Raw genomic sequence first — 26,523 nt, forward strand, 5'->3', positions numbered from 1 at the left:
CCGACTCATTCAAGGGTTTTCTTTACTTTTACTATTTTCTACATTGTAGAATAATAGTGAAGACATCAAAACTATGAAATAACACTTGTGGAATCATGATGTAACCAAAAAAAGTGTTAAACAAATCAAAGTTAATTTTATATTTGAGATTCTTCAAAGTAGACACCCTTTGCCTTGATGACAGCGATGCACACTCTTGGCATTCTCTCAACCCGCTTCATGAGGTAGTCACCTGGAATGCATTTCAATTAACAGGTGTGCCTTGTTAAAAGTTCATTTGTGGAATTTCTTATCTTCTTAATGCGTTTGGGCCAATCAGTTGTGTTGTGACATGGTAGGGGTAGTATACAGAAGATAGCCCTATTTGGTAAAAGACCAAATCCATATTATGACAATAACTGCTCAAATAAGCAAAGAGAAATGACAGTCCATCAGTACCTTAATACATGGTCAGTCAATCCGGAAGATGTCAAGAACTTTGAAAGTTTCTTCAAGTACATTTGCAAAAACCATCAAGTGCAATGATGAAACTGGCTCTCATGAGGACCGCCACAGGAAAGGAAGACCCAGACTCTGCTGCAGAGGATAAGTTCATTAGAGTTACCAGCCTCAAAAATTGCAGCCCAAATAACTGCTTCATAGAGTTCAAGTAACAGACATCCCAACATCAACTGAGATTTTTGATATAAAACCACCGTGTCTTTGTGAGGCGCAGACTTGGTCCTCCTTCCCACCATGAAGCATGGAGGAGCAGGTGTGATTGTGTGGGGGTGCTCTGCTGGTGACACTGTCAGTGATTTATTTAGAATTCAAGGCACACTTAACCCGCATGGCTACCACAGCATTTTGCAGCGATACGCCATCCCAACTGGTTTGCGCTTAGTGGGGCTATTATTTGTTTTTCAACAGGACAGTGACCCAACACACCAAGAAGGAGAGTGACGGACTGCTGCATCAGATGACTTCCACAATCAACCAACCTCAACCCAATTGAGTTGGACCGCAGAGTGAAGGAAAAGCAGCCAACAAGTGCTCAGCATATGTGGGAACCCCTTCAAGACTGTTGGAAAAGCATTCCTCATGAAGTTGGTTGAGAGAATGCCAAGAGTGTGCAAAGCTGTCATCAAGGCAAAGGGTGGCTACTTTGAAGAATTTAAAATATATTTTGATTTGTTTAACACTTTTTTGGTTACAACATGGTTCCATGTGTTATTTCGTAGTTTTGATGTCGTCAGTATTATTCTACAATGTAGAAAATACATTGGTACTGTATATTTGCCACTGCTCGACTAAAAAAAATCTTGGTCGACTAACAGCCTATTGACCAAAAATTGACCAGTCGACTAAATGGGGTCCACCCTAAAAGCTATTCCACAGTTGAGGGCAGAAAGGGGTGAATATTATTATTATTTTTTTTTTTTAACCTTTATTTAACTAGGCAAGCCAGTTAAGAACAAATTCTTATTTTCAATGACGGCCTTGGAACAGTGGGTTAACTGCCTGTTCAGGGGCAGAACGACAGATTTGTACCTTGTCAGCTCAGGGATTCGAACTTGCAATCTTTCGGTTACTAGTCCAACGCTCTAACCACTAGGCTACCCTGCCACCCCAATTATGAGTCATATAATCCTCCACTCATTATCAGAAGGGTTAGTAACTACACAGACTCATTTCATAGAACTTTAAAACACTGTCAGTTTGTCTACTCCACTTCTTTAGTCTCCTCTCTGATCACTCCAGATAACCCAGTTGTTCAGGGATGTGTGATGTCAGAATTACAGAATTCAACCTATCAATAGACTGGTCATAACTTATGGAGGTCTATTACTCAAACTTCTGAAGATATAGTTAGAACCTGCTCTTACCATGAGAAACAGATTTCCCAATCTTCTCCTCCTCTTCTTCATCTTTAATGTTGACATTCAGCTCCAGTGTTTGACTGCTGTCTTCCAGCTTCACTGATGCCATCTCTGGATCCTGCAGTGCAAACTGGGCTCCACTGTCACAATCAGGACCCAGTGACTGTAGGTTTGGACTCCGTGTGGAAGGAGAGAGGAAGGCTGGGTTTGTCCTCACTTTTGATGTTACCGGCCTCAGACTTAATCTGAGTCGGCCTGTAGTAATAAAGAGAAAAGTACACAAAAATGAGTTGAAAGTTCTGACACAATCTTTATTCTCAAACTATATTAGATCAGGTAGCTAAGAGCTGACAACAAAACATTCAATTCACCGGGCTGTCATGTGCCTTTACTAAGGAGTTGCTTCCGTCTGGCCACTCTACAATAAAGGACTGACTTGTGGAGTGCTGCATGGATGGTTTTCCTTCTGGAAAGTTCTCCCATTTCCACAGAGGAAGTCTGGAGTTCTGTCAGAGTGACCTTTGGGTTCTTGGTCACGTCCCTGACCAAGGACCTACTCCCCCTATTGCCCAGTTTGGCCGGGCGGCCAGCTCTAGGAAGAGTCAATCCTGTCTCAGAGCTTCTACGGACAATTCCTTCGACCTCATGGCTTGGTTTTTGCTCTGAAATGCACTGTCAAATGTGGGACCTTATATAGGCAGGCGTGTGCCTTTCCAAATCATGTCCGATCAATTGAATTTACTACAGGTGGACAACAATCAAGTTGTAGAAACATCTTGGATGATCAATGGAAACAGGATGCACCTGAGCTCGATTCTGAGTCTCATAGCAAAGGGTCTGAATACTTATGGAAATAAAGCATTTGTTTTGAATTCTTTTGTAAATTTGCAAAAAAATTTAAAACATGTTTATAACATTTCTCATACCTGCCGCCGCAAAGGTTTTTTGTCACATGACTTTTGTCGTACGCACCCAGGTCAATGAAAGCCTGCCTAGTGATGTGATTGGTTCAGATCTGGTCCGGTCTAATGTTTGGGCCAAGTCAAAAAAGGCATCCAAAAGACGTCGGTCCGTGTTTACTGGGGTGTATCCTACAGTGTTTACTGGGGTGTATCCTACAGTGTTTATTGCGGTGTATCCTACAGTGTCGGCCTATAACTTTATGAATGTCCATCCATGTGGAAGACCTACCGTTAGTAAAACAGCCAGTTGCATTGGCTTTATTAGTCCTGGTTCCTGTGACTAATCATGTTGTCTATTTAAGCTCTGAATAGGACCATCAGCTACCCAACTTCATCAGGAGTTATCCAGAGTATATTTGCAATGTGAATCAATGTGTTTACACAGAGGGAAATGCAGAAGTATTAATTTATTGCTGTTATCATCTCGTCAAAAATGTACAGAGAAACTTGAAACCACTGATGATCATGACAATTTAGCTGACGGGGTCCAACTCCCGGACAACAGAGGTTTCAGAGTCCTGCAATAGAGCTGAGATACTAATATTTGTGTAAACTCTACATAGTTGTGTTCTGTGGGCGTCACTGAGTAGACTGAACAATCCATAGGTAAGACTGTAGAGTACAATATGAATGTCCAACACAAACAAAAGACCCTCCATACTCAACTGGTGGACCTCGGCCGGATCCAGAATGGGGTCAATACAGACCTCGGTCCGGATCCAGAATGGGGTCAATACAGACCTCGTCCGGATCCAGAATGGGGTCAATACAGACCTCGGTCCGGATCCAGACTGGGGTCAATACAGACCTCGGTCCGGATCCAGAATGGGGTCAATACAGACCTCGGTCCGGATCCAGACTGGGGTCAATACAGACCTCGGTCCGGATCCAGACTGGGGTCAATACAGACCTCGGTCCGGATCCAGAATGGGGTCAATACAGACCTCGGTCCGGATCCAGACTGGGGTCAATACAGACCTCGGTCCGGATCCAGAATGGGGTCAATACAGACCTCGGTCCGATCCAGAATGGGGTCAATACAGACCTCGGTCCGGATCCAGACTGGGGTCAATACAGACCTCGGTCCGGATCCAGAATGGGGTCAATACAGACCTCGGTCCGGATCCAGAATGGGGTCAATACAGACCTCGGTCCGGATCCAGAATGGGGTCAATACAGACCACGGAACCCAAAAGCTATATAATAATACTTTTTTGGTTGGGCTTCGACCCCTGGTATCATATAAACACATAAGACATGGAAATGTGTAAAATTGCAGGAAATTAGCTTTAAAACTGCAACAACAAAAAATGTTGCCCCATCTCAAAATGTATAGAATTGTGTGATATTACATTTAAACCTGCCGCCAACAAGAGGGTTGTGAAGATTTTGGGGTTGCAAGTTGGGAGTTTGTTACGCAAATAAATGACAATATCCATCTGGACCTTTGCCACCTAGGAAATGTGTGTGACTGGACCTTCTCAAATAGTACTGGAGAACCCCTGCAATAGACTGACTGGGAAGGTGATTTTTCAGTTAAAGTCCTGCAATAAGAGCTAAGACACTAATATGTGTTAACTCTTGGTAATCGTTTTCTGTGGGTATCACCTGTTTCCTGGGTGCACAATCCAACCCGCTTCATAAGTACATATAAAAATGTCCCCAAAGCAAATTATGCAGTCCAACATATACACAGTGGGATTTCAAACGTTCTTTTCTCTTTTTTTCTCTCAATTTAATCAATTATTGTAATTCATTTTTAAATTAAGTAACATTCCAATCATGTTATCATTATCTAGCCCAAATATGGAATGATTCCACTATTTTCTATCCGTTTATCACTTTAAATTAGGTACTTTTACTTTGAGGTTCAACCGCAAATTCCACTATTGTGGCTAATCGTTATTGTGGCTATCTTCACATAGGTAGGGACAAGCGGGGAGGACGGAGACGTTGGCCACGATCAGATATAAACGTATTATGTAGAACAAACATGCCTCTGATTCTAAGGAATCGTGTCAGTTCTATTCAAGGCATTTCTATCTGCAACTTCCACAGCGTTTTTGTACTGAACATTCCCAGGCGAAACCCACTGAGCTGTATACGAACAATGAAAGCCTCACAATTGAAAACGTGTGGTGGACACCGCTCAGTGTGCTTGTAAATGTTTTTTTCTCACGTTCTTCACTCACTCGGTTTGACACAAAACCTTTCCCAAACGTTATTTCGACATTAACCAGTTTAAACGTTCTATTACATACCTGTAATAATAAAGATAAATGGTCAGCACAGTTCTGGCGTTTTCTTTACTCTGTAGAATGGCGGGCACCAACCCGGAACTTCCTGTTCCCCCCACTACCACAGTGCAACAGCGACATTATTGGACTGATGGACTAACTACTACTAAACCATATAGAATATAAAAGTGTGATTGATTAGCTAGACAAATAAGCCTTGTTTTTGTCTGTTTTAGTGTCTACGTTTTTAAACTCATTACATATGCATTGTAGATTATCTCTGTGGAAAGCCAAGAAGATCATCAAGAACCTCAGCTACCAGAGACACGGCCTGTTCACCCTGCTACCATCTCGGAAAGGGGTAACCTAGTCAGTTGTACAACCAAACGGCTTCAACTGAAATGTGTCATCAGCATTTAACCAAATCCCTCTGAATCAGAGAGGTGCGAGGGGCTGCCATAATCGACATCCACGTCTTCGGCGCCCGGGGAACAGTGGGTTAACAACAGATAGTTAACTTGTCAGCTCACTCTGACCACTAGGCTACCTGCCGCCACTAGCAGTAGGAGACAGTACAGGAGCATCAAAGCTGGGACAGAGAATGAAGCCCCTTCTATCTCCAGGCCATAAGACTGTTGAACAGTCATCACTGATTTGATGTAGAGAATATTGGTGACTAGTAAAGTGGCTTGTCCCAGTGTGTAGAGGTGTCATGACAGGTATTGTGTAGATAAATACAGATATATTTGTTGGAATTTCATGAATTAAACAAAAGCATTACATTTACTGTAAAGTTAACCCCAAAAAAACTACAATGACTCAGTAGATCAATACAGTTGCAGTACTCTACCAGGTCTCACAGCTGCTTATGCTGACAAAACATGTTAGAGAATAGGTCAGATTTAGCTTTGTAATGCTCATTTCAACTTCCTGTCTTGTTAAGCTTCAGAAAAGCACTAACTATGACACTTAAAGTATGTTTTTTTTGTAATTTGTTACACAAAAGAGAAGGGTTTGGCCAGTATAAATTAATGTACAATCTTAACTTCTCATTGGAAGATACATTAAGCAGGCTTCAATTAAGTTATCCAAACATATTCATAATGAATAACTAGTCTAGTTTTTAAATACTATTTAATAAACAAAAATAATCCACCCAACCGAATGGTGAAAACTGATCATCACACCATCTCTATTTGATACATGTTATGTCTACCAGCTCATTCCCACAGAGGGGGAGGCAGTACCACCCAGTCAACCAGCCTCACAGAGGATATTCAACCCGCAGGGCAAATCCAAGGTCATATCAATATCTTTACAGTAGAAGCGAACAAAACACACCAAAACTGACAAGGCGAATACTGATCAGGAAAGTAAAGAGAGGCTAACAGGCTTTTTTTGCCAAGACTAAAACCCCGCAATGCAGATGCCCAGTGGCAATGAAAAACTCCCTAAAAGGAAGGAACCTAGGAAGAAACCTAGAGAGGAACCAGGATCCGAGCAGTGCCCAGTCCTCTTCTGGCTGTACTGGGTGACAAATGACTTCGGGAATGTATTCAGACCCCTTGACTTTTTCCACATTGTTACATTACATCCTTATTCAAAAATGTATTAAATTGTTTGTTTTTTTATTCTTCGTCGATCTACACACAATACCCCATAATGACAATAATAAACAGGTTTAGACATTTTTTATAAATTATTTTTAATTTTTGCTAATCTACCATAAAAGCCTTATTGTTGGAGTGCTGGTTGTCATGGTTATTTTTGGAGTGCTGGTTGTCATTCTGGAAGGTTCTCCCATCTCCACAGAGGAACTCTAGAGCTCTGTCAGAGTGACTATGAGGTTCTTGGTCACCTCCCTGACCAAGGCCCTTCTCCCCCGGTTGCTCAGTTTGGCCGGGCGGCCAGCTCGAGCAAGTGTCTTGGTGGTTCCAAACTTCTTCCATTTAAGAATGATGGAGGCCACTGTGTTCTTGGGGACCTTCAATGCTGCAGATATTTTTTGGTTCCCTTCCCCAGATTTGTGCCTCGATACAATCCGGTCTCCGAGCTCTACGGACAATTCCTTTGACCTCATGGCTTGGTTTCAGCTCCAACATGCACTGGTAACTGTGGGACCTTACATAGACAGGTGTGTTTCCAAAGCATGTCCAATCAATTGAATTTACCACATCTGGACTCCAATCAAGTTGTAGAAACATCTCAAGGATGATCAGTGGAAACAGGATGCACCAGAGCTCAATTTCGAGTCTCACAGCAAAGGGTCTGAATACTTATGTTAATAAGGTTGTTTTTTTAAAGATATATTTTGAAAAAAAATATATAAAAACCTGTTTTCGCTTTGGCATTATGGGGTATTGTGTGTAGATTGCAGAGGACATTTTAATTTAATCATTTTCAGAATAAGGCTGTAGTGTAACAAAATGTGGAAAAAGACAAGGGTCTGAATACTTTCCAAATGCACTGCAACTCATTTAGAAAAACAGGATTGGCTTTTCTCCCCTTTTTAATGTTACAAATAACAATGGAAATCAACAACTCTGTCTCTGTTGTCATATGTTTCTTTCTAGTAAGTATTTTCCCATCCTGGAATCTGACATCTTGTGGAAATCTGTGGTAGAGAATAATGTATGACAATTTAGACACAACATTATCGTACAATAGTTATCATCAACATGCTTTCGATAGTTTAGGGCTATAGCTACCTAGGCCTTGATAACTAGTTATTGGGTTATCCAGCTAGCTAGAAAAGTGCATACTAACACGAAAGATATGTAATACTAACCCAATATTGACCTCACCCCGTTGTTTCGAATGTGGGACTTTTATTATGAAGGCGAACCGTAAATTCCACTGTTATTTATAATGCTTATTGTGGCTAACTTCACACAAAGGTGCGCCCCGCTAGCTAGCAGCGAACAGCGAACTTAGCATAGCTATTTGCCAGCTGTCGGTTGGGTAATTTAGCTAGCTACAGTAGCTCGTCAATGTTAGAAAACTAGCTAGCTAATACAAAAACAAACTCAATATACTACATGGAAAGTATATTCTGTACAATGTGCTATAACATATAGCACAAGCTATAAGTTAGCACATTGTACACAAGCTAACAAGCTATAACTTTGTTAGCGAGCTGGCCTAGTTGGTAGGCCTAATAATATCGCCAGCTAACGTTTGCTACCTAGGTAAATTTAGTTAAGTACGTTTGCTAACGTTAGCTAGCTACAGTTATGCCTCTGCAGTTAGCTAGCCAACACTTGGTGAGCATAATAATAAGGAAATCCCCATCAAAATCCTTCTGTTTGCGCATTAGAGGTATTATTGCATGGGCTGCGTCTCAATCCGCCGCATCCGCTGACGTCGTCCTTCCGTGGCAGAGCTGCGGTGTTGTTTGTCAGACTAGGAGATACCAACTCCTGTCTGTATCGTCAGAAAAGTTCAGCCTACACGCTGAGACTCACGAACAAGTACATTTTTCTCTAGGACGCCCACAAGTGTCAATGTAGCAGGTACCAGTAAAAAACATTTTAAGTATATATTGAAGTTTTTTTTAAAGGTGCTAAATACAGGTAAATATATGTTTTACTGATCTTAATCTCTCATATTCAGAAACTTCAAAACCAACTTCCCTTTGAAAAGTGTTAGCTATATCATCCCCCACTCATTATCGCAAGGGTTATCAACTGTCAGGGTCAATTCCATTTAAATTAGTAAATTCACAAAGTATCCCAAATTCCAATTCCACATTTTCCTCATTCAAAAGCGTTGAAGAGAATTGGATGTCAGAACTACAGAATTCAACCTAACAATAGACTGGGTGATAATTTATGGAGGTCTAATTTATCAAGATAATTTATAGTTAGACAGAACCTGCTCTTACCATGATTAACAGATTTCCCAATCTTCTCCTCCTCTTCTTCATCTTTAATGTTGACATTCAGCTCCAGTGTTTGACTGCAGTCTTCCAGCTTCACTGATGCCATCTCTGGATCCTGCAGAGCAAACTGGGCTCCACTGTCACAATCAGGGCCCAGTGACTGTAGGTTTGGAGTGTGTTTGTCAACTCTGAATAGTATCCCAGTCCTAAATAGAAGTCTGGGATCAACATCCTCCCCTGTGCATGCCTCACCCTCTTGGGAGGCAGGGTAGCCTAGTGGTTAGAACGTTGGACTAGTAACCGAATGGTTGCAAGTTCAAATCCCCGAGCTGACAAGGTACAAATCTGTCGTTCTGCCCCTGAACAGGCAGTTAACGCACTGTTCCTAGGCCATCATTGAAAATAAGAATTTGTTCTTAACTGACTTGCCTAGTAGAAAATAAAAATAAATTAAAATTGTAATGTACATATGAACACAATTTGAACAATAGCTTGCTAAAATGCTGTGGTGCTGGCTAACACAATAGGAAAGGTTGTGGTAGATGTGGGCCATCACTCTGAACATTCATATCAATGACTCTCCCTGAAATGAACCATCAATACCAGAGTTCTACAAGACTATTTACATAATCAACTGGGCATTACAACAGTGTGACCCTCAATATTGTCCTGGGCATATATTGAGCTCTAACAATGGGTTGTGGAAAAGGTCTTTTGAATTGAGTAATGTGGTGTGAGAAAGGACCTTCCTCTCTGGTTCCATTCCCCAACAGTAAGTGGGTCATTGTTGATTTGTGGTGGTAATGCTGTCCCTGGACTTTGGTACCCTATAAAACACTTTAAAAATTACAATTTGTTTTTGTTTTATTTAACTGTAATTTAATAAGAAACATTCAAGTCCTTTACACTGCAAAACATTAATTTGTATGAATTGTAGCAAATTGGATTGTCCCAATGGTGATGTGTAAAGCTGTAGTGACATGTTTTGACGAGATAGATATTTTGAATGCCATGAATTAAACAAAAACATAGTTTTTTTGGGTTAACTATATAGAAAACACAAAAGGTTAAACCAGCACAAATTCATGTAGAATGTTTACTTGTCATAGATCAATTACATTCATTGCAGTTATCCAAATAAATGTATCAATGACTACTAAAGTAATCAATCTAGTTTTATAAGACAATGTAATAAACATGTAGTCATTTCATAGCCTGTGTATCATTAAACAAAAGTCATGTTGCAAAAAAAGAACCCACCCAAACTAATGTTGAAAACTGATCATCACACCATCTCTATCTGATACATGTTGTATCTACTAACTCATTCCCACAGAGAACTGATCATCATCACACCATCTCTATCTGATACATGTTGTATCTACTAACTCATTCCCACAGAAAACTGATCATCACACCATCTCTATCTGATACATGTTGTATCTACTAACTCCTTCCCACAGAGAACTGATCATCATCACACTCGCTCTACCTACAGAGGAATAGCTTTTTATTTTATTATCATTGTTGAATATTTAAAACATACAATCTATTTGCAGTGAAGCCGCTCGACATCTACATCACATAAGTCATCTGATAGACGCCCATCCAGAGCGAGCCACAGATGCAACAATGGTCAAAGCCCTGAGGGACAACTTGGTGTCAGATCAAAACGTATTATATCTTACAAAAATCCATACCGCTCACTTTAGTATGACACCAGTATATTATGTTCCATGACATTGGCCTACGAATGTAATATGAGTCGTACAATATAATACGACTTGTAGGATGTATAAGTATGTTACGAATTACAATATGTTACAAATATGCAATACGTATGCTATTTTACTTATTCCAATTTGATGTTAACGTTAATTAACATGCTAAATAGTTGCATGCTAACTTAACATGCTGAGTACACTATATAAACTCAGCAAAAAAAGAAACATCCCTTTTTCAGGACCCTGTCTTTCAAATATAATTCGTAAAAATCCAAATAACTTCACAGATCTTCATTGGACTGCAGATGTGGCCAGGGCAATAAATTGCAATGTCCGTACTGTGAGACGCCTAAGACAGCGCTACAGGGAGACAGGACGGACAGCTGATCGTCCTCACAGTGGCAGACCACGTGTAACAACACCTGCACAGTATCGGTACATCCGAATATCACACCTGCGGTACAGGATGGCAACAACAACTGCCCGAGTTACACCAGGAACGCACAATCCCTCCATCAGTGCTCAGTGCTCAGACTGTCCCCAACACGCCCAATTTTTCAGTTTTTGATTTTTTTTAAAAGTTTGAAATATCCAATAAATGTCGTTCCACTTCATGATTGTGTCCCACTTGTTGTTGATTCTTCACAAAAACAAAATACAGTTTTATATCTTTATGTTTGAAGCCTGAAATGTGGCAAAAGGTCGCAAAGTTCAAGGGGGCCGAATACTTTCGCAAGGCACTGTATATGCAGACCCATCCACCCCGACCAACCAACCACCCTCCTATTGTTTTTGCCTTAAAAGGAAAATGTTTAAATGTTTCAACTTCATATTCAATTGAATATTCATCTCCAGCACCACCCCCTCTGCACAGTTGTCAATGAGAAACAATAGGATTACAATAGTGTTCGTCTTAATGTTACCAAATTCCCTGTTACCACTTCCTTTATGAGATGAGAATGAAGCGATGGAGTGACTAATCTTAACTGGCCTGAGAGAACTGATGAGGCTTCTTGCCTTTATGTATACGTTGATGTGTTTTTAAGGTAGCCAATTGGGAGAAACTCTTCTGACAGTCAGAGCAGAAGTAAGGCTTCTCTCCTGTGTGTCTTCTTTGATGAATTTTTAGCTCAGTTGATGTTGTGAAGCACTTCCCACAGTCAGCGCAGGAGTAAGGCTTCTCTCCTTTATGTATACGTTGGTGTATTTTTAAGCTGCCCTGTTGGGAGAAACTCTTCCCACAGTCAGAGCAGGAGTAAGGTTTCTCTCCTGTGTGTCCTCTTTGATGAACTTTTAGCTCAGTTGATGTTGTGAAGCACTTCCCACAGTCAGAGCAGGAGTAAGGCTTCTCTCCTTTATGTATGCGTTGATGACATTTTAAGTTGCTCTGTTGGGAGAAACCCTTCCCACACTCAGAGCAGCAGTAAGGCTTCTCTCCGGTGTGTATTCGCTGGTGACATTTTAAGTGGATCTGTTGAGAGAAACCCTTCCCACAGTCAGAGCAGTAGTAAGGCTTATCTCCTGTGTGTGTACGTTGGTGTGTTTTAAAATTGCTCTGTTGAGAGAAACTCTCCCCACAATCAGAGCAGTAGTAAGGTTTCTCTCCAGTGTGCATTTTCTGATGTACTGTCAGAGTCCTTGATGTTATGAAACTCCTCCCACAGTCAGAACAGAAGTAAGGCTTCTCTCCTGTGTGTGTTCTCTGATGAACTCTTAGCCCAGTTGATGTTGTGAAACATTTTCCACAGTCAGAGCAGTAGTAAGGCTTCTCCCCTGTGTGTATACGTTGGTGTGTTTTTAAGTTGCTCTGATGAGAGAAACGCTCCCCACAATCAGAGCAGGAGTAAGGTTTCTCTCCAGTGTGCACTCTCTGATGAACTGTCAGAGCCTGTGATGTTTTTAAACTCTTCCCACAGTCAGTGCAGGAATACAAATTCTCTCCTGTGTGTATTTTTAGGTGTATTTTTAGTTTTGATAGAAATGGGAAAATCTCCTCACAATGTGGGCAGGGATGAGACCTCTTAGCTCTGTGATTTTCCTGCTGTTGCTCTCTGGACGTAGAGAATGTCTCAACATGTTCTCCTGTGTGAACAACATCAGAAGAACCAGTCAGTTGGTGTGATATACATATGACTTCATAACAGTAGGCTGTACAATACAGGGAATAAAGCTATTAGGGCCGTGCCAAAAAAAAAAAATCGACAGTCGTCTGTTCTTTCGACCAATCGATTGGTATACATTTTAAAACGTGTATTTTTCCAAATATTAGACACACTCTTTGTTTGAATAAAATCAAATATATGTAGGCTACTGAGCTTGTGTTATGCTTTAAGCACGGCAATAAATTGTAAAAAAAAAAAATCAAGACAAAAATTACTAAAGAGGGAGCCAGAGATCAACCTGACCCAGGGACCCTCCTCCCTCCCACTGCTGCTGGCCTTCTCAGATTCTGCTGTTACCCTCCTGAAGTGGCCGATAATAGGCTACACCAGCAGTCTACACATTTTTCCATTTGGAGTGGCAGATTATCCTGCCATTTCTACTGATCTGCGTGTCAGTTATGGTTTTCATGGAACCTTTTAATTTAATTTAAAATAACGTCTTCGTGTCTCAAATCAATGTCATGTGGTCAATAAATGATATCTAAATTAAAATGATTCCATTCAAAAAGTTACTTCTATTGCCAATATGTAAAAACAGACTACAAATAGCCAACAAAAACACTGCAGCCTGCATGTAGAACATGATGAAAATAAATATTCTATAAATCACATTGGCAACACATGGCCTGTCTGCAAGGAACTTTAAACATTGCATCCAACTAGTAATTTGGTCTGGCCTGTGCTAGCAAACTTGCAACATTGTATAAACTATTCTAGGCCCTCAAGAGTTTCCTTGGCCAGTGAGCTCAGGAAAGACAGACACAGCTGTAGGCTATTTGCGCAACGGATGAGAAGTAATCAGGTAGGCCTATTTTATGGCGTTAAACCGGATCAGAGCATGACATTTTTCCCCTTTCATGCTGACTCGTTATCGAAAGGAAGAGAGCTGAACATATGAGTAAAATAGGCTACATTGAGGAACTGTTGTCTTTCTCACTGGTTGTAAAAACAGACTTTGTTTACTTGCTGTTTGAGGTGCAGAAAAATGACTGAGAAACTCCACAGTGATGGTGAGTTAAGACAATCAAAATTGGAAAGAAGTTGGAGGTGCTCAACCTACATGAGTAGAGGTGGAACCTAAAAATGTGTAAACATCATTGAACAGGAAAAGGTGCAACACTCTCACCATTTAAAAAAATCTTAGTTTTGTTAAGCAAGTTTAAAAGATTGACGTTTCGGTCTTCAATGACCTTCAAACGGCAATATTTTAAACTTGCTTAATTTAAAAAAAACAAAGTCATTATGAGTGAGAGTTGCGCCTTTTCTTGTCCAATGAGTTAAGACAATCAGAAATATTATAAGATCCCTCAATGGGCACATTTATAGGCCTGCATTTACACAGAGGCCAGGGAGCCTATAGGCCTGCATTTACACAGAGGCCAGGGAGCCTATAGGCCTGCATTTACACAGAGGCCAGGGAGCCTATAGGCCTGCATTTACACAGAGGCCAGGGAGCCTATAGGCCTGCATTTACACAGAGGCCAGGGAGCCTATAGGCCTGCATTTACACAGAGGCCAGGGAGCCTATAGGCCTGCATTTACACAGAGGCCAGGGAGCCTATAGGCCTGCATTTACACAGAGGCCAGGGAGCCTATAGGCCTGCATTTACACAGAGGCCAGGGAGCCTATAGGCCTGCATTTACACAGAGGCCAGGGAGCCTATAGGCCTGCATTTACACAGAGGCCAGGGAGCCTATAGGCCTGCATTTACACAGAGGCCAGGTAGCCTATAGGCCTGCATTTACACAGAGGCCAGGTAGCCTATAGGCCTGCATTTACACAGAGGCCAGGGAGCCTATAGGCCTACTTCTATGTGTAATCAGGCCAGGTAGGCTATAGGCCTACTTCTATGTGTAATCAGGCCAGGTAGGCTATAGGCCTACTTCTATGTGTAATCAGGACAGGGAGCCTATAGGCCTACTTCTATGTGTAATCAGGTCAGGTAGGCTATAGGCCTACTTCTATGTGTAATCAGGTCAGGTAGGCTATAGGCCTACTTCTATGTGTAATCAGGTCAGGTAGCATACGTGCGTGTCCTTACTCAAGATTGTCTATTGTTTGGAGCACTCCTGTCAATGAATAAATTGACAACTCGTAAATGCAATGAAATAAACCAAAACGTTTTTCTCACAAGTAGAGCCAAGGTTGTTCCTTTGCAAACAATGTGTAAACTCTTACAATGACAACGATAAGACTGTTGTAATAATAATATATTGAATGCATTACCATAATTAAACAAACATTGTAGATTAGAAATTATGTGAATTAACAGTAAAAGTACTACTGGTGATACTGGTGTGCCATCACCGCGGCCTCTGCAATGGGGACTAGTCCACCCAGACAGGCAATGGGGACTAGTCCACCCAGACAGGCAATGGGGACTAGTCCACCCAGACAGGCAATGGGGACTAGTCCACCCAGACAGGCAAATGGACTAGTCCACTCAGACAGGCAAATGGACTAGTCCACCCAGACAGGCAATGGACTAGTCCACCCAGACAGGCAAATGGACTAGTCCACCCAGACAGGCAAATGGACTAGTCCACCCAGACAGGCAAATGGACTAGTCCACCCAGACAGGCAAATGGACTAGTCCACTCAGACAGGCAATGGACTAGTCCACCCAGACAGGCTTGAATCTGACAGGTGTCTTGTGTGCCATACATTATTTTATTGATATATATATATATATATATATATATATATATGCCACTGCTGGACTAAACATATTGGTCGACCAACAGCCTATCGACCAATCGACTAAATTGGGTCAGCCTTAAAAGCCATTCAACAACCTAAGCCAAAAAGGGGGTGAAAATGATGAGTCATATCATCCTCCACTCACTATCACAAGGGTTAGAAACCACACAGACTCATTTCATAATAGAACCCTAAAACACTGGCAGTTGGTCTACTTCACTTCTTTAGTCTGTTCTCTGATCACTCCAGATAGACCAGTCATTCAGGGATATGTGTTGTCAAAACTACAGAATTGAACCTATTAATAGACTGGGTCAAAACGTATGGCAGTCTATTACTCCTGCTCTTACCATGAGTAACAGATGTCCCAATCTTCTCCTCCTCTTCTTCATCTTTAATGTTGGCATTCAGCTCCAGTGTTTGACTGCAGTCTTCCAGCTTCACTGATGTCATCTCTGGATCCTGCAGAGCAAACTGGGCTCCACTGTCACAATCAGGACCCAGTGACTGTGGGTTTGGACTCAGTGTGGAAGGAGAGGTAGCCTGGGTTTGTCCTCACTGTGGATGTTACCGACCTCAGACTTAATCTGAGTCGGCCTGTAGTAATAAGGAGACACGGGCACAAAAAGTCTTGAAAGTTCTGGCACTATTTTCAAACTATATTAGATCAGGTATATTAGATCAAGCATATTAAATCAAGCTTAGGTAGCTAAGCATTAACAAACCATTCAATTCATTTCAAATTAAAACACAAGGTTCACACTATAAATGAGTCCACACAACATTCCTAAATTCACACACAGGGCAATCAGAAAGTATTCAGACCCCTTGACTTATTCCACATTGTGTTACATTACAGCCTGATTGTAAAAAGGATTCAATTGTGTGTCCCCCCCCCTATCAATCTACAGACAATACCCCATAATGACAAAGCAATAACAGCTATGTAGAATTTTTGGCAAATGGAAAATCACATTGCCATAAGTATTCAGACTCTTTACTCAGTTCTTTGTTGAAGCACCTTTGGCCGTGATTACAGCCTCGAGTCTTCTTGGGTATCATGCTACAAGTTTGGCGCATCTGTATTTGGGGAGTTTCTCCCATTCTTCTCCGCAGAGCCTCTCAAGCTCTGTCAGGTTGGATGGTGAGCATCGGCGCACAGCCATTTTCAGGTCTCTCCAGGGATGTTCGATCTGGTTCAAGTCCGGGGTCTGGCTGGGCTACTCAAAGACATTCAGAGACTTGTCCCAAAGCTACTCCTGCATCGTCTTGGCTGTGTGCTTAAGATCGTTGTCCTGTTGGAAGGTGAACTTCCACCCATGTCTGAGGTTCTTAAAAGGTTTAGGAAGAGCCAGCTCTAGGAAGAGTCAATCCTGTCTTGGAGCTCTACGGACAATTCCTTCGACCTCATGGCTTGGATTTTGCTCTGACATGCACTGTCAAAAGTGGGACCTTACATAGACAGGTATGTGCCTTTCCAAATCACGTCCAATCAATTGAATTTACCACAGCTGGACTCCAAGTTGTAGAAACATCTCAAGGATGATCAGTGCAAACAGGATGCGCCTGATCTTAATTTACAGTCTCACAGCAAATAGTGTACAATGATTTTTATTATTTTACAAATTTTTCAGAAAATTCAAAAAAACTTTTCACCTTGTCATTATGGGGTACTGTGTGTAGATTGACGAGGTACATTTTGAATAAGGCTAACGTAACAAAATATGGAAAAGGGGTCTGAATACTTTCCGAATGCACCGTAAGGAATTAGCCACTCATTCTCATTCTGAGAAATAAGGTTGGCCACTTGATTTCAACATCTGAACAAAGTGGACAGGCTCACACGCTTTTCAAACAGTTTAATTTTTAATTTGACCTTTATTTAACCAGGCAAGTCAGTTAAGAACAAATTCTTATTTTCAATGACGGCCTGGGAACAGTGGGTTAACTGCCTGTTCAGGGGCAGAACGACAGATTTGTACCTTGTCAGCTCAGGGGTTTGAACTCGCAACCTTCCGGTTACAGACAGACAGAAAGGTGTGTTCATAACAATTCAACTGTTCAACCTTGTTATCTAACAAATGGATCCAAGTTGGCTCAACCAGAAATATAAAGATACGCTGGCTAGTCATGAGCACGTGGGCTTGAGAGATCGTTGATGAGACATGTTAATGTCCTAGAGCCCAACGCCTGCTACAAGAAGTAAGTCATTGTTAGTGAATGTGCATTATGCCTGGTTCTAGTTACATTTTGTAACCAATAAAAAGGGCATTTTCATAGACTTGAAAGCCAGATCAGTGATTGCAAAAAACAACAAAAACCAGGTTAAACCATTTTGAGAAAATAATACAATTATTAGTTGGTCTTATGGTTGTGGAATGCTTATATTTAGCCTTGGTTTAACTTCACAAGCCCTGAATTCATTAGATTATTGATGACTGTTTAAAATGCAGTGTATTTGACCTTTAATTGTACAAGGCTTATTTATAGAGAAACTAAATGTAGATATATTGAATCGCCCAGAAGTTTGAAAAACTCAAGATACAGCTGTATGATATTTATTCCATACCGCCCAGCCCTAACGGAGTACATTAGAGTAGAGTACAATACAGTACGTTATACTGTACTATACTCTGTACTGTACTGAACTAAACTTTTCTTTCCTGTACTCTGCTGTAGTGCTTTCCAATCTTGTGAAAAATTTTCTATGTTTCCAAAAACTTGTCCAGTGACTTTTCTGTCGATATTTAGAAAAAGTTTGCATAGAAAACAGATCAGACATTTGCCAGCAAGGTTGTTTCCATTTAACAATCTCGTGTTGATAAAAACAGCTGTACTTAATGATGCAACCCGTACCGTCAAAATGATCCCACAATCATTATTATATATATATTTTTTAAACACTTTCTATCCTCAAATGCTCATTTTCTTTGAGCTTTTGAACATTTCTCCTGCCTTCCAAGTCAAAAAATGACATCCAAAAGACGTCGGTCTGTGTTTACTGGGGTGTATCCTAGGATCGGCCTGCAATGGAATTTTATGAATGTCCATCCATGTGGAAGGCCTACCTTTTGTAAAACAGTCAGTTGCATTGGCTTTATTAGTCCTGGTTCCTGTGATTAATCATGTCTATTTAAGCTCTGAATAGACCCATCAGCTACCCAACTTCATCAGGAGTTATCCTCAGCTGATTTGCAATGAGAATCAATGCGTTTAACACAGAGGGTTCTACTCCCGGACAACAGAGGTTTCAGAGTCCTGCAATAGAGCTGAGATGCTAATATTTGTGTAAACTCTACATAGTTGTGTTCTGTGGGTGTCACTGAGTAGGCTGAACAATCCATAGGTAAGACTGTAGAGCAATATGAATGTCCAACACAAACAAAAGACCCTCCATGCTCAACTGGTGGACCTCGGTCCGGATCCAGAATGGGGTCAATACGGACCTCGGCCCGGATCCAGAATGGGGTCAATACGGACCTCGGCCCGGATCCAGACTGGGTCAATACGGACCTCGGTCCGGATCCAGACTGGGTCAATACGGACCTCGGTCCGGATCCAGACTGGGTCAATACGGACCTCGGTCCGGATCCAGACTGGGTCAATACGGACCTCGGTCCGGATCCAGACTGGGTCAATACGGACCTCGGTCCGGATCCAGACGGGGTCAATACGGACCTCGGTCCGGATCCAGACGGGGTCAATACGGACCTCGGTCCGGATCCAGACTGGGTCAATACGGACCTCGGTCCGGATCCAGAATGGGTCTTGATACAGACCTCGGTCCGGATCCAGAATGGGGTCAATACAGACCTCGGTCCGGATCCAGAATGGGTCAATACAGACCTCGGTCCGGATCCAGAATGGGGTCAATACAGACCTCGGTCCGGATCCAGAATGGGTCAATACAGACCTCGGTCCGGATCCAGAATGGGGTCAATACAGACCTCGGTCCGGATCCAGAATGGGGTCAATACAGACCTCGGTCCGGATCCAGAATGGGGTCAATACAGACCTCGGTCCGGATCCAGAATGGGTCAATACAGACCTCGGTCCGGATCCAGAATGGGGTCAATACAGACCTCGGTCCGGATCCAGAATGGGTCAATTCAGACCTCGGTCCGGATTCAGAATGGGGGTCGATACAGACCTCGGTCCGGATCCAGAATGGGGGTCGATACAGACCTCATTCCGGATTTAGAATGGGGGTCGATACAGACCTCGTTCCGGATTCAGAATGGGGGTCGATACAGACCTCGGTCCGGATTCAGAATGGGGGTCGATACGGACCACAAAACCCAAAATATAATAATACTTTTTTGATCGCAAAAATGTATAGAATTGAGTGTTATTACAGTTAAACCTGCCAACAAGAGGGTTGTGAAGATTTTGGGATTGCAAGTTGGGAGTTTGTAACTATGCCAATAAATGACAATATCCATCTGGACCTTTGCCACCTAGGAAATGTGTGTGACTGGACCTTCTCAAATAGTAGTGGAGAACCCCTGTAATAGACTGACTGGGAAGGTGAGTATTCAGTCAAAGTCCTGCAATAAGAGCGAAGACATTAATATGTGTTAACTCTTGGTAATTGTATTCTGTGGGTATCGCCGGTTTCATGGGTGCACAATCCAACCCGTTTCATAAGTACATATAACAATGTCCACAATGCAATTATGCGTCTAATACATCCACAGTGGGATTTCAAACGTTGTGTTCTGTCTACTTTCAAATTAATAAATTGAAATTCATTTTAAATTAAGTTACATTCCAAACATGTTTAGCGTTTCTAGTCCACATATGACACGATTCCATTAATTTGAATCAGTTTGCATCATTTTCATTGAGAGCGAAACGCAAATTCCACTATTGTGGCTAATCGTTATTGTGGCTATCTTCACATAGGTAGGGACACGCGGGGAGGACGGAGACGTTGGCCACGATCAGACCTAAATGTATTATGTAGAACAAACATGCCTCTGATTCTAAGGAATCATGTCAGTTCTATTCAAAGCATTTCTATCTGCAACTTCCACGACGTTTTTGTACTAAACATCCCCAGGCGAAACACACTGAGCTAAGTACGAACAATGAAAGCATCACAATTGAAAACGTGTGGTGGACACCGCGCTGTGTGCTTGTAAAATATTTGTTATCACGTTCTTCACTCGCTCGGTTTGACATAACCAGAAAACCTTTCCCAAACGTGGCAATACATTGACGGATTTGTTTTTTTAACATGTTATGACGTTCTTTCGATATTAGTGCTATTACATACCTGTAGAAACAACGATAAACGGACAGCACAGTTTTGGCGTTTTCTTTATTCCGAAGAATGGTGGCGCCAACCCGGAACTTCCTGTTCCCCCACTACCACGGTGCAACAGCGACATTATTGGACTGATGGACTAACTACTACTAAACCATGTAGAATATAAAAGATAGATTGATTAGCTAGACAAATAGAAATTTGGTTTAAAAAACTAAACCGGTGTCTGTTTTAGTGTCTAAATTTTTCAACTCATTACATATGTATTGTAGATGATCTCTGTGGAAGGCCAAGAAGATCATCAAGAACCTCCGCCACCCGAGACACGGCCTGTTCACTCTGCTACCATCAGGTGGAGACAGTACAGGTGCATCAAAGCTGGTACCAAGAGAATGAAACTGCTTCTATCTCCAGGCCACAAGACTGTTGAACAGTCATCACTGATTTGATGTAGAGAATATTGGTGACTAGTAAATTGGCTTGTCCCAGTGTGTAGAGGTGTCGTGACGTGCTCATTTCAACTTCCTGTCCTCCTTGGCTTCAGAAACAAACTAAATATGTCACTTGAAACATTGTTTATTGTAATTCATTATACAAAAGTTTGACCAGCATAAATTCATATACAAACTTTATTTTTCATTGGCAGATCAATTTAGTTGGCTTGAATATGGTTTTCCCAAACACATTATCAATGACTAACATAATAAAGCTAGTTTTGAAAAGACAATTGAATAAATACATGAAGTCGTTTCATAGCCTGTTTATCATTAAAGAAATAGTCATTTAGTAGTAAAGAATGATCCCAAACTAAATGGTGAAAACGGATCATCACACCATCTCTATCTGATACATGTTGTCTACTAGCTCATTCCCACAGAAAACTGATCATCACACCATCTCTATCTGATACATGTTGTCTACTAGCTCATTCCCACAGAAAACTGATCATCACACCATCTCTATCTGATACATGTTGTCTACTAGCTCATTCCCACAGAAAACTGCAGAGGGAAGCAGCACCAAAGCACCCTCACACCATCACACCTCCTCCTCCATGCTTTACGGTGGGAAATACACATGCGGAGATCATCTGTTCACCTACACCATGTATCACAAAGACACAGCAGTTGGAACCAAAAATATCCAATTTGGACTCCAGACCAAAGGACAAATTTCCACCGGTCTAAGGAACATTGGTCGTGTTTCTTGACCCAAGCAAGTCTGTTCTTCTTACTGCTGTCCTTTAGTAGTGGTTTCTTTGCAGACATTTGACCATGAAGCCTGATTCACACAGTCTCCTCTGAACAGTTGATGTTGAGATGTGTCTGTTACTTGAACTCTGTGAAGCATTTATTTGGGTTGCAATTTCTGAGGCTGGTAACTCTAATGAACTTATCCTCTGCAGCAGAGGTAACTCTAATGAACTTATCCTCTGCAGCAGGGGTAACTCTAATGAACTTATCCTCTGCAGCAGGGGTAACTCTGGGTCTTCCTTTCCTGTGGTGATCCTCATGAGAGCCAGCTTCATTAAAACGCTTGATGGTTTTGCGACTGCACTTGAAGAAACTTTCAAAGTTCTTGCATTTTCAGTATTGACTGACCTTCATGTCTTAAGGTAATGATGGACTGTTATTTCTCTTTGCTTATTTGAGCTGTTCTTGCCATAATATGGACTTCGTCTTTAACCAAATAGGGCTATCTTCTGTATAGGTATATTGATTGAGGGATCAATATCTTGTCACAACACAACTGATTGGCTCAAATGCATTAAGAAGGAAAGAAATTCCACAAATTAACTTTTAAGAAGGCTCGCCTGTTAATTGAAATGCATTCCAGGTGACTACCTCATGAAGCTGGTTGAGAGAATGCCAAGAGTGTGCAAAGCTGTCATCAGGGTAAAGTGTGGCTATTTGAAGAATCTCAAATATAAAATATATTTTGATTTGTTTCACACTTTTTTGGTTACTACATGATTCCATGTGTTATTTCATAGTTTTGATGTCTTCACTATTATTCTACAACGTAGAAAATAGTAAAAATAAAGAAAAACCCTTGAATGAGTAGGTGTTATAAAACGTTTGACCAGTAGTGTGTGTGTGTGTATATATATATATATATATTTGTATGCGGCTTTATTAACTCAATATTGTTTTTTACATTGTTTGCAAACTGATATGTGACACGTATTAATTCCAAAATAACATTTTATTTTTAGCTAAACAGGTGGGGCTCAAAACAGGCTCTGTTCCACCTGCCCTGAATGAAGCGTCACCACTATTATCACTGCGCTTTCAACCATATAAAAGCACAGCAAAGTTCAAATGGGAAAACAATGTTAGATATTTAGTTTATTTATCCAACAACAATGTGTTCTCACTGTGCTTTAGTTGAGTTTGCATTAATAGTTCATGGTGCAAGTGGTAAACGCTGTTCAATAAGGTTCTGGCAGATTATTACAACAATTATGAAGATCTCACAGACGTATAACCTGCTGTCCTGAGCAAGAATGTTTTGTTTGACTCCATAAGAACATTATAGTTACAGTCACCCCAAAATATGTCCATGGATGTTTTATTTGTTTATAGGTTGAATAAATACTATTACATTAGTTTGTAAGATAGTCATGTATCACATGACCCATGAGGAGGGGCACAATTGGTCCAGCATCGTCCAGGTTAGGGAGGGTTTGTCCGGCCGGGATGTCCTTGTCTCATGGTGCTCCAGCGACTCCTTGTGGCGGGCCGGGGCGACTGCAAGCTGACGGTGGTCATCAGTTCAACAGTGTTTCCTCCGACACGTTGGTGCGGCTAGGCTCTTGGGTTAAACGAGCAGTGTTATTTGGCTCTCGACCTTTGCCAAGTCCATAGGGGAGTTGCAGCAATGAGAAAAAAAATCGTAACTACCAATTGGATGTCACAAAAAAGCTCCAACTGGTGAAAATACAGAAGAAAAAAAACACATTTTGAACGGTCATCCAACTCTGAATTCCAAGTTGGGAACTCGGGCCTCTTTCTAGAGCCCATGAGAAGGACTGCCGCGCCACCTTCCTGTTCAAATGAGCACAGCACAACAAGGTGAGTCCAAAAATGTCTTGTATACTTCTGCATAAATGATGTAATATACCAGGTATACCAGGGAGATATGTATAGTTGTTAAGAAAGTCATACTAAGTGTATGTTGTGTAGTAAGATGTTAGTAGCCCATGTGCCTCACCCTATTTTCAACACAATTGGCTGGAAGACCTCAATGATTCAGGAAACTTTGATTCCCCATCACCAGAAACAATTAACACAAAACCTGATGTTTTTAAAATAAATGTACTTACAAAATGTTTCATTGTGTGTGGTCACAATGCACACTCATTGTTTTGCAGCATGGGGAATGGGTGTGATCACTAAGTATACATTCTTCTTCTATGGTGTTTATTGGTAGTGTGCAAACCAACATTAACTGTAAATCACTGCCACATTCTGGGCTGGAGTGTAATAGAGACATGTGGTTCTGTCCTGGTGACATCACAGGGTCAGAGAGAACTCCTGACTGTAGTCATACCAAAACACTCCAGGCACTCAGCCCATAAGAACCATTCATACTGTCAGATCTAATATGAAGAACTGAATACAACCATAAGAACCATTCATACTGTCAGATCTAATATGAAGAACTGAATACAACCATAAGAACCATTCATAGTGTCAGATCTAATATGAAATAACTAACATTAAAAGAAAAGAGTTTGACCAGTACACATTCATGTACAATTGAATGTATTTTGGGGGTATTATTATTATTATTTTATAAATCGGAAGATCAGTTAAGTTGCAGCTATCTAAACATATTCATCATCAATGACAAAAATAGATAATCTAGTTTTAAAGTGCAACTGAATAAACAAATGTAGTTGTTTCATAACCTGTATATAATTAAACAAATAGTTGTTTAATAAATCAAATAATCCCCCCCAAACTAGTGGTGAAAACTGATCATCACACCATCTCTATGTGATACATGTTGTGTCTACAAGCTCAATCCCAGAGAATACTGCCTCCCTCTGCAGTTCCACCCAGTCAACCAGCCTCATAGAGGGTATTCAACCCTAAGGGCAAATCCAAGGTCATCTCAATATCTTTACAGTAGAAGCTAACAAAACACACCAAAACTGACAAGGTGCTCACTGATCAGTAAAGTAGAGAGAGGCTAAAATTCTATAACGCTCCCTTTTCTCACAGTGAGAAACAACAGGAACACAATAGAGTATATTATGATTTCTGGAGAGTTAAGTGATGTAATGACTAATTTTAGCTGGTCTGAGAGAACTGATGAGGCTTCTCTCCTTTATGTATACGTTGGTGTGTTGTTAAGGTAAACAATCTGGAGAAACTCTTCCCACAGTCAGAGCAGTAGTAAGGCTTCTCTCCTGTGTGTGCTCTTTTATGAACTTTTACATCAGTTGATGTTGTGAAACACTTCCCACAGTCAGAGCAGGAGTAAGGCTTTTCTCCTTTATGTATAAGTTGGTGTGTTTTTAAGTTACCCAGTTGGGAGAAACTCTTCCCACACTCAGAGCATGAATAAGGCTTCTCTCCTGTATGTATTCGCTGGTGGCATTTTAAAATATCCAATCGGATGAAACTCTTCCCACAGTCAGGGCAGGAGTAAGGCTTCTCTCCTGTATGTATTCGCTGGTGACATTTTAAGTGGTTCTGTTGAGAGAAACTCTTCCCACAGTCAGAGCAGGAGTAAGGCTTCTCTCCAGTATGAATATGTTGGTGTTTTTGTAAATGGATATGTTGAGAGAACCTCTTCCCACAGTCAGAGCAGGAGTAAGGCTTCTCTCCAGTGTGCACTCTCTGATGAATTGTCAGAGTTCCTGATGTTGTGAAGCTCTTCCCACAGTCAGTACAGGAATACGGATTCTCTCCTGTATGTATACGTTCATGCGTTTTAAAGGTATCCAATCGGGAGAAAGTCTTCCCACAGTCAGTACAGGAATACGGATTATTTCCTGTATGTATATGTTCATGAATTTTTAAGGTATCCAAGCGGGAGAAAGTCTTCCCACAGTCAGAGCAGGAATACGGGTTCTCGCCAGTGTGTATTTTTAGGTGTGTTTTTAGCTTTGATAGAATTGGGAAAATCTCCTCACAATGTGGGCAGTGGTGAGACCTCTTAGCTCTGTGATCTTCCGGCTGTTGCTCTCTGACATGGTCTCCTGTGTGAAGAACATCAGAAGAACCAGTCAGTTGGTGTGTTATACATGTCAATCAATTGTATATGATGAAGCCCTTTTTACATCTGCAGTTGTCAGAAAGTGCTTTACAAAAACCCAAAGAGCAAGCAGATGTAGAAGCACAGCAGCCAGGAAAAACTCCCTAGAAGTCAGGAACCTAGAAAGAAACAGAGAGGAACCAGGCTCTGAGGGGCCAGTCCTCTTCTGCCTATATCTGTTGACATATGTATTCATATCAGTAGGCTGTACAATACATGGGAATAAAACTATTCTAAAAGTGGGTAAGAGATGAAAGCTAAAAAGGGGCGTGTCTGTCATTCTCCACTCACTATCACAAGGGTTATTAACTACACAGACTCATTTCATATCATCCTCTACTCACTATCACAAGGGTTAGTAACTACAGACTCATTTAATATCATCCTCCACTCACTATCACAAGGGTTAGTAACTACAGACTCATTTCATATCATCCTCCACTCACTATCACAAGGGTTAG

At 41.2% G+C, this 26,523-nt stretch overlaps 2 protein-coding genes and 1 long non-coding RNA gene across 3 annotated transcripts; all 3 read right to left on the reverse strand.

Annotated features, from left to right (window-relative positions):
• Positions 1-443: 443 nt before the first annotated feature.
• LOC135535154 (uncharacterized) lies at positions 444-5,148 on the reverse strand. Its single transcript, XR_010454821.1, has 3 exons — positions 5,083-5,148; positions 1,866-2,114; positions 444-576 (listed from the first exon to the last, which is right to left on the reverse strand). It is a non-coding gene; the product is annotated as an uncharacterized LOC135535154 (long non-coding RNA).
• A 4,872-nt stretch (positions 5,149-10,020) lies between these two features.
• LOC135535155 (zinc finger protein OZF-like) lies at positions 10,021-20,869 on the reverse strand. Its single transcript, XM_064961869.1, has 3 exons — positions 20,804-20,869; positions 15,876-16,122; positions 10,021-12,744 (listed from the first exon to the last, which is right to left on the reverse strand). The coding sequence occupies exons 2-3, from the start codon at positions 15,976-15,978 to the stop codon at positions 11,645-11,647; spliced, it is 1,203 nt and encodes a 400-aa protein (XP_064817941.1). The 5' UTR covers positions 15,979-16,122; positions 20,804-20,869; the 3' UTR covers positions 10,021-11,644.
• Positions 20,870-21,354: 485 nt separating this feature from the next.
• Positions 21,355-26,058, reverse strand: LOC135535156 (zinc finger protein 239-like; the record flags this gene model as incomplete). Its single annotated transcript, XM_064961870.1, has 1 exon — positions 21,355-26,058. A coding segment is annotated over one exon (966 nt), but the record flags the coding sequence as incomplete, so codon positions are not given.
• Positions 26,059-26,523: the final 465 nt, after the last annotated feature.

The sequence above is a fragment of the Oncorhynchus masou genome, unplaced genomic scaffold (assembly GCF_036934945.1).
Source record: "Oncorhynchus masou masou isolate Uvic2021 unplaced genomic scaffold, UVic_Omas_1.1 unplaced_scaffold_4526, whole genome shotgun sequence".
NCBI classification, from domain to species: domain Eukaryota; kingdom Metazoa; phylum Chordata; class Actinopteri; order Salmoniformes; family Salmonidae; genus Oncorhynchus; species Oncorhynchus masou.